This window comes from Pezoporus flaviventris, unplaced genomic scaffold (genome assembly GCF_033815535.1).
Source record: "Pezoporus flaviventris isolate CSIRO_AGI_PZ_B2104156 unplaced genomic scaffold, CSIRO_AGI_Pfla_v1 ptg000131l, whole genome shotgun sequence".
NCBI classification, from domain to species: Eukaryota; Metazoa; Chordata; class Aves; order Psittaciformes; family Psittacidae; genus Pezoporus; species Pezoporus flaviventris.
The window spans coordinates 2343737-2352676 of record NW_026892679.1 but is presented as its reverse complement, the minus strand read 5'-3'; the positions used below and the strand labels follow the sequence as shown (position 1 = coordinate 2352676).

General features: G+C 39.9%; 1 protein-coding gene across 1 annotated transcript in view; it reads left to right on the top strand.

The window, feature by feature from the left end:
• The first annotated feature begins 3132 nt into the window (after positions 1-3132).
• Positions 3133-8940, top strand: part of ZFYVE16 (zinc finger FYVE-type containing 16) — a 29094-nt gene continuing 23286 nt past the window's right edge. Inside the window, 3 exon segments of the mRNA XM_061478749.1 lie at positions 3133-4432; positions 4933-5068; positions 8831-8939. Of these exon segments, the coding sequence (XP_061334733.1) occupies positions 8870-8939 (70 nt within the window). The 5' untranslated portion in view covers positions 3133-4432; positions 4933-5068; positions 8831-8869.

The window sequence follows — 8940 nt, the reverse complement described above, 5'->3', positions numbered from 1 at the left end:
AGCTGTCATGTGCGAGAGAAACTTTGTGCGGGGAAGATTATACAGCCTCAGCAGCATAAGCGAATTCACTCTCTGGAAATGGAAAATGGTAATGAAAGAAAATAATCCCCTTGTACTGGGCATTGGTGGGGCCACACCTGGAATCATGTGTTCAGTTCTGGGCCCCTCACTACAGGAGAGACATGAGGAGCTGGAGCGGGTCCAGAGAGGGCCAATGGAGCTGGTGAAGGGCCAGGAGAACAAGTGTGATGGGGAATGGCTGAGGGAACTGGAGGTGTTTAGTCTGGAGAAGAGAAGGTTCAGGGGGGACCTTATTGCTCTCTACAGCTACCTGAAAGGGGAATGGAGCTAGGAGGTGACTGGTCTCTGCTCCCAAGGAGCAAGGGATGGGACAAGAGGAGACGGCCTCAACCTGCGCCAGTGGATAGGTTTAGATTGAATATTAGGGACGGTTTCTTCCCCAGAAGGGTGGTCAGGCACTGGAACAGACTGCCCAGGGCTGTACTGGAATCACCATCCCTGGAAGTGTTCACAAACTGTGTAGACAAGGCCCTCAGTGACATGGTTTAGTGATGGCCTTGGCAGTACTGGGGAGCAGTTTGACTTTTGGTGATCTTGAAGGTCTTTTCCAAACCTCGTTCATTCTGTGACTCAATGAAAAACAAATCCTTGTGTTTTAGGATACAGTCTGCCACTGGCTGTTCTTACAGCAGTTCTTGATGTGTATTGCATGTTAGATTGCTTAGATGATTTGATTGCTCCTAGGGTTTACTGGTTTTGCTTACTTCTTGTTTCATTGATTTTTATAGGGGATACAAAGTACAGTGTACATGCTTGCACCATACACTTGCATTAAATATTTTAAGATGTGCTTCTGGATAAACTATGAAACATTCTCGGTCTGTATTTAAATATAAGCTATGATGGCAGAGAACTGGTTTATTGGTGCATCCTGTAGAAAGAAAGAGTGCTCAGAGAAGTTGCCTGCCAGTACTATAGGCTGTTAGTATCTATTGCTGAGGTTGACTAAGATAAATATCTGGTTATTAGCAATGTAAATCAGAGAAGTTGAGAATATTAAGGGAACATTGGTTTCCATTGGGTAGTGATCTTTCAGACCTGGTACAAGAATTGTATTATCATTACTCATTTTCTAATGCTGAGTAATAAATGCTGATACAGCTAATGATGATGGCACTGTGGGCAATCTGAGAGAGATGTGTTTGATTGAGCAAGTGGATTCTTCAGCTGTGGGCCTGGCTGCTCATGGCACTGCTTATGTGTCAGAGCACTAATGAACATGTGTAATTGTTAATGGATTTTTGGAGAAATCTGGTTGAATAAACAGAATGTTGTTCTTTCTAAGCAAGGGAGTTTAGTTTTTTGCAGTGTGCCATGTAAGCTTTTCCTTGTGTGTCTGGAAACTATTATCTTCACCCCCTGATTCAGCTGGTAAATTTGCAGTGGCAGCAGCTAGTGCAGTTTTCATAGTGGATAATATGTTGTCTTGCTTAGCAGGAATTGTTTTAATTTTTATTTGACAACTTTCAAGTTTTAACAAAGCATTTGCTGAGTTGTAATGAAGTTCCCTGGTGAGTGGATTGCTGATGAACATCAAAGGCAGTCATTTATTTGTATCCATGTTTTGTTAGATTGTTTTGTTTTTTTTTTTTGTCTGTGGGGCCCTGAATTGGTGGGTAGGTGTATGGTGTAGCCCTATGAGAGGGGAAGAGAGGAAGAGAAAGCTAGTACCTAAATAAAGTAAATAAATACCTTCTCCCTTAAGGTGGGAGAAGAAGCATACTGGGTTTGTTGCAGCACTTCATTTCTAGAGCACTGTGAGTTCTTAATGGTTGTGTTTCTGTCAGAGTCTTTGTTCTAACTATGGTAGCTGATGGGTGGTAAGCTAGAAAAAACCTACTTGAATCCTGTTGTGAGGATAAAAGCTTCAGTATAGCTTTCTGCACAGGCTAAGTATGATTAAACACAATCATGGAGCTGAAATGATGTAAGTTCGCAGTGAACAAAAAGACTTTCCTGGTAATCTAAAATTAAGATGGGCTGAAGACCTGTGTGCATATGTGTTTTTCTTAATCTCTAAACCTGATCTTTTCTTGTTTTAGCATGCTCCAAATAAAAGCAGGGCTGATTCTGCAGTGACAATTAGCTGTGACTAGCTGAAGACCTCGTAATGCCTATACTTAATAACACTGTGGAGAGTGTTCTTCAAGGATTCTTAAACATCAAAAGGCACCTTGTCATCAGACATTAAACTGGTTAGCTGGTAATAATTAACTTATTATTTTATTTTACAAGTTATCACCACTGAAAACTACTGCCTACCTCCATATAGAGAGACTGTATTTGAAAATAAGTTGTCAGTCCATCCGGTAACTTGGACATTCTCTACCCTGGCAAATATGTGTTATCTCCTTCTTTAAGTGTTGCGAAGTCCCTCATAGAATGTTGGGTTTGAACTCTGGCAAATGTGCCTGTTATGTTAAAAGTGATTCATAAAGTTTATAAAAGAAGTGGCATGTGAAGTGCATTGAGGCACTTGCACTCATTGCAATTCATCCAGATCACAGTATTTGCTTTCTTTAGTTAACAGGTAAGTAGCAGAATTTTTGCCTCTGTTTCTTAAGATACTTTCTTTGTGCAATTTAAAGTGCAGTATTAGAAGTTTGCCAGAGACCAAGCCTAGTCTGACTGAGAAAATAACATAAGCAAACCTTTGTTATTCTCTTTTCTTCAATTTAAACTTGCCTTTTGGAGGCCTCAGAAGGTAGAGGAGGGTGTTTGATCAGCTGTTGATGTGACCTAAATACTAACTGTGCAGAATTCTTCCTGGGATTGGCACAGAATAGCTCACTTCAGTGCAGTTCACATTTTTTGTTGGAAATACTGGCTTCACAGTATCACACAGTATCACAGTATGCTAGAGATTGGAAGGGACCTCGAAAGATCATCTAGTCCAATCCCTCTGCTGGAGCAGGAACACCTAGATAAGGTTACACAGGAATGTGTCCAGGCAGGTTTTGAATGTCTCCAGGGAAGGAGACTCCACAACCTCCCTGGGCTTCCTGGGTTCTCCTTGGTGACTGCTGCCTGGCAGAGCAGTGAAGTGTTAGTTTTCCAGTTAAGCACTTGGGTAAGATAATGATGAATGCTGGTCGGGACACAAGTAAAAGCTTTGAAAGATAAGAACTTAAGGTGAGCTTGCTAAGAAACACATCAAATGCTTACCTACTTAGTGTGCTTTTGGTAATCAATAAAAAGTACTACTCTGCCCTCAAACAGAAGTTAACAGAGCAGAGCTGACTGTTGATTAGGGAAAAAAAAAAAAAGTGGATGTTTGCTAACCTGTGTACTTGGAAGCCCTTGTGATCAGTGTGTTCTGTTCTTCAAGTGAAATGAGCTGCTGCTTAAGGGAGCAAGATGCACATACGGACAGATTGTGTGATCAGAAGTGGTGACCTGTAGTGGTATAAAATATTCACAGCATGACCTCTTTCTGTTCCTTAATGTTTTGTTTTCAGTCTGTTTCTGACTGAAGAAGTAGTAAGTAAGCACTCCAGCACTTCTTTTGACATCCAGCTGCATAGTTTACTCATACAGTAGGCAGTCATCTAGTCATAAGGAACAGACCTAATTAGCTCAATTTGGTGCAGTAATCCATGAAATTGAATCTCTAAAACTAAACTACCTTACCTCACTTAACCATAACTGCATCCCCCTATCTACGCTTGACTTTCTGAAGTAAATCTTTCTTGGATCTTGCTCTTTAAACTGAGTTTTACAATATTAGATAGTAGCTGGTAGCTGTTACTGTTGTCTTATGGTAATTTTGAGCTTTGATTATATTTACCCTTTTTGAGAATGATTTGTATTTTATTTTCAAGTCTCCTCACACATGAATATTTAACTTAACCTGAAAGCATATCACAGACAGTGATTTAAACATTGTTTAAAACTTAAACCTTTCTACTTTGAAAAAAATTTATACAGTGGAGCTGTTAAGAGCCTCAGATTGTATGTCTCACTGCACTGTTGCCTCAGATACAGTTATGAACATTGCGTTTTAATAGTTTATTTAAAAAAAATAATCTGTGAACCGATTTTGAGAGAGTCCAGTGTCTTCAGAACTCAAAAAAACATGATCAGAAGACAACACATAATGCTGTTTAGTCAACAGAAGGTCCGTGCCTTTAAATGCATAAGAGACAGCAGCAAGGAGCAGATTGGCTTAAGTCCTGCAGGTGGCTGCTGGAAATGCAGGTTAAGCTTCCCTGTGCTTTTCTTTTCAGTACTGATTTCTTCCTGCTCGTGCATTGCCCCTTGTGGTGTGCTGGCATGCTTTTTTTTTCCGTATGTCTACATGAGGAACTAATCTGGATGAAAAATAACTGAGGAAAAGCTCTATTAAACCCAGGTCAGTTCTTGCTCTGTGCAGAGTCACTGAGCAGATGGTAACTCTTGTGATGTAAGGAACAGTAGAGGGACAAGCTGTTTACAAAACAGTTTATCTAAAACCTTCAGTGGAGACATCTGCAGCTTTAGTCTACTGTTCCATCCCCAGCGTTTTTCCTTTTTCCCATACAGAACAATAATACCCCTCTCCCATCTCAGTCCTTTGCTTTTTTTTATGATTTTGTAGAATTAAGGTGGGGGGGAATGGTGGGTGTTTCTTCTGAAATTTTTACCTACTTAAAAAAAAACATAGTTGATGGTGCTGCTGGTTTCAGATTGTTAAGACGTATAATTCTTTAAATAATATATTCAGAACAAAGGCAGTTTGCTAAAACACATGGTTTCTACAGACTTCTTTTGGTCAGGGAAACAAGCAGCTATTTAATAAAAACTTATCAGTAGAGCTTTTTCACAGCTCTATACCATTCCGTGTTTAATGTTAATTATTTGGGTTGGCCATAGGCAAATCTAGGGAGCACAAAATAAAACTTGATCTTGCTGCTGAAAGAGGATTTGAAACCATGTAAGAAACCAGGAAGCTTTTACAGTTATTTGGTGATGCAGATATATGGGTTCTGGACAGAGAGGTTCAAGAGAGGTAAGGAGCTTCTGCTTATCCCCTGTTGGGGCTGAAGGTCATTTTGATGTGTTTTGGGGTGTTTGTTGGGTTTTTTGTTTCACTTTGTTTTTCTTGAAAAAGCTGAAAACCTGTAAAATACTTCATGAAAAGAGTAATGAAATTACAGGAATAATATCATAGTTGTTCAAATTGATGTTAGTTGTTCAAGATGCTTTACTAACTCAAATGGAACCATTTTAGTTCAAAACTGTAGATTGTCACATTATTGGCTCAATAGACTTGAGGTATTGCGATAGTTTTCTGAGCTCTCTGTAGAAATGATTGAATCTGTATTAAATATGTGTAAATATTTGCATATGATTTCAGTTCTACAATTCTTTGCATTGAGTTCTTTCATTTTCAGAGAAGACAGTGAACCAACAGTGTACAGTGGATATTCATCCTTCTAATCTACCTGTTCAGCATTACAATCTAATAATACATATATGTTTAATTCAAAATTTTTCTTGTTCCACTTAAGAGTGCAAAATAATGGATAATATCTAGATTTTCTTAAGTGCAAGATAAAGATAAATGAAATAGTTACTTTCCTCAATATATTTTTCTGAAATATGATTTTTTTTTTTAATTAAAGCTTCTGATGTCATTGATAAACCTGAATGAAAGTTGTTTCAGAGACATCTTTAATTTCTTAGTGATATATGTTCGATTCCTTCATTGACAATTTGGGGTTTCCTTAAAAAAAAAAAATAAATTGCTGATCTTAAAAATGCTCAAAATTCTGATTGCAGTAAATTGGGAGCTTAACTTGCAGATCTGTAGCTCCTCAGTGTTTTGTGTAGGTAATTAGGAGTGCAGCAGATGGAGTCACAGATTTTTGCCAGGACCTTGTTGTGGGTTGATGATTGTTTTGCTTTGGAGACCTGTTTTGGTGAAGAAACAAGCAGAAAGCTAACTTTGTTCTCTCTCTAAAGTATATGACTTTATCGTTCTAGCTCTTAGCTTCCTGTAGGATGAGAATGTGTGCCAGTACGAAGTCCTGTGGCTGGAGAGTCATGAGGGGCCTGTGATGACCACCCCTTTTGGTCTGCACATTAATTGTAGCTTAGGTTGTACCACTCAGGTACAACCTGTGTAATAAATCGTAGAATTACAGACTGGTTTGGGCTGGAAGGGACCTTAAAGCTCATCCAGTTCCACCCCCCTGCCATGGCCAGGGACACCTTCCACTAAACCAGGTTGCTCCAAACCCCATTCAGCCTGGCCTTGAACACTGCCAGGGATGGGGCAGCCACAGCTTCTCTGGGCAACCTGTGCCAGGGCCTCACCACCTTCAGAGGGAAGAACTTCTGCCTAAAATCTCATCTCAATCTCCCCTCTGTTAGGTTAAAGCTATTCCTCTTTGTCCTGTCCCTACAGGCCCTTGTCTAAAGCCCCTCTAAAGCTTTCTTGTAGCCCCTTTAGGTACTGGAAGCTGCTGGAAGGTCTCCCTGGAGCCTTCTTTTATCCAGGCTGTACAAGCCCAGCTCTCTCAGCCTGTCTCCATAGGGAGATATCTGCAAAGAATAAAAATCAGCCTTATGTATTTCTTGATACGTATGTTTCTTGTAATCCTGAAGTATTTTAAGTTTTTTATGTCTGTTTGACTAAATTTTTACTCTATTTTGTTGCTGTTCATAAATAAACACATAAGGATCGGATCTGTTCTGTAATGTCTCTTTGATGTGCAGATAGATTCCACAACTCGTTAAAGTTGTAGGTATGCCTTTTATTCAGCGCTGAGGCTCACAGGGGATAACTCCTCCAAAAGCATGCACACCTCAGCGTTGTTTCCCCTTTACATTTATCCTTTAAAGTTATACGTATGCATGAGGTTGTATAACACGCCTATACATATTCATGTCTTATTCCCGCTTCGTATTATAATGAGCTGGGAAGTCCTTTGCGGCTGCGCAGTGCCTCCTGGTGGTCGGGAGCGAGGATCTCGAGATGAAGTAAATGAGTCTTCCTTGAGCCTGAACTTTTCACCTCTGATTGTTACACGTGCTCCCTGGAGGCTTGGTCTTTGTCCAAAGCGCAGTGCCAGTTTCAGCAGGCCTAGGCGTCCAAAGGACTGGAATCAAGTCACGGTCCCTACTTCTTAACAATAACTATGTCCTTATATCTAGTTCTAGCATACACAGAGGTGTCCAAAGGGCAGGAATCAAGACATGGTCCCTACTTCTTGACGATAACTATGTCCTTATATCTTGTCCTAGCATAATCATGAGTGAGCAGTGATATTGTTAAGCAAGCGTCCTGATCTATCCCCTTGTACATTGCAAGTAAGACAAGCATGCGCAAGCAGTAACATTGTTAAGTAAGTGGTTTGACCTATCCCCTTGTACATTGCAAATATCATGTAGGATAAGCATGAGCAAGCAGTTACATTGTTAAGCAAGTGGCTTAACCCTAACCCCCCTGTACATTTGTTAACCCTTTGCATCATCTTAATGGATCACCAGAAGCTGTTAACCTTGTAGACTTTTAATTGGAATAACTTCTGTTTCAAATGATAATCTCTCATTTGCAGGAGGTCATGAAATGAGATTATTTTATGAGCAAGAACCATATTCAAGTGAGTGTAAGAGAAATGGCATTAAGTACATACTTGTTGCTGTTTGCTCATTAGGTGGCTGTGTAAGATGATTTATGGTGCAGCATGCTGAAGACCTTTGGAGTGACTAACTCATGGCCATGTAGATAATGCAGTAGTATATTCAGACTTTATTTTTTGCTTATATAAGGTCACATAATACTGCATCATGTGGTGATGCATGCTAGTTGTTTCATCTTTCTTACCCTTTGAAAGTCTATTAGAACTATGATTCTGTGTTAGCTTAAAGTACTCTTATTATACGTGTATTAATAGGGTAGTAAGTGAATGCACCTGATCTGAACCATTACGTTAGAGGAGACCTTACACCTCATTGGAGGAAGTAAGGCAGAGAATCTGGATCTGTAGCTACAGGGTGGCATAAGAGGTATGAGAGAATTTAAGTGTTTTGGCTCTAAGCTTTGAGAAGAAACAGTACTAGGTGGTCAGAGTACATTGAATGGGGTGGAGTGTGAAGTCAGCCAATGCAGAGAGTAAGTGCACTGATTGGACAGGTGAGACTGACTGGTCTGTAGTTCCCTGTATCTTCTATTTTCCCCTTCTTGAAAATGGGTGTTATATTTCCCTTTTTCCAGTCATCGTGAATTTCACCTGACTGCCATGATTTTTCAGTTATGATGGACAGTGGCTTAGCAACTTCATTCGCCAGCTTAATTAAGAAATGTCTAAGATTATATAGGCATCATTTAAACAGTTCACTTGTGCTTCAAGGGGGATAATGGCCTTTTTGGGGGCTTTGCATGTGAACTGTATGGCATAAAACGTGGGGAGTCAAACTAGCAAATCCTAGTATCCCTTCTGGTGCTGAACTTTCTGACATCATAATGCCATAGTATGTGCATTCGGCTGCATTTTGCTTTAGTAAGACACCCTCGATGTCGTAATTCAGGGTGAACTTTTGAGTGTATTGTGCATAGTGTAGTGTAGAATGTATTCAGTGTACACGGAGGCTGACAGCCTGTAGCCCTGTTTGTACTTGCATTTTGTTCACATGGAGCGAGGTGAACGTGTTATTAAAAAGGGAAAAGAATACTTCATAGAGGTTGTCTTCAATAATAATACTTTGTAAACAGCAAAGTGTTGTGGATGAAAGACCACAACAGTCTCTCTGTTTCTCTTTCTAGGTTTAAGAAGGCTAAGACTTCACTAGAACTGTGTCTAGAATGGACAGTTTCTTTAAAGCTGCTGTTTGTGACTTGGACAAACTACTCGATGAATTTGAACAGAATGAAGG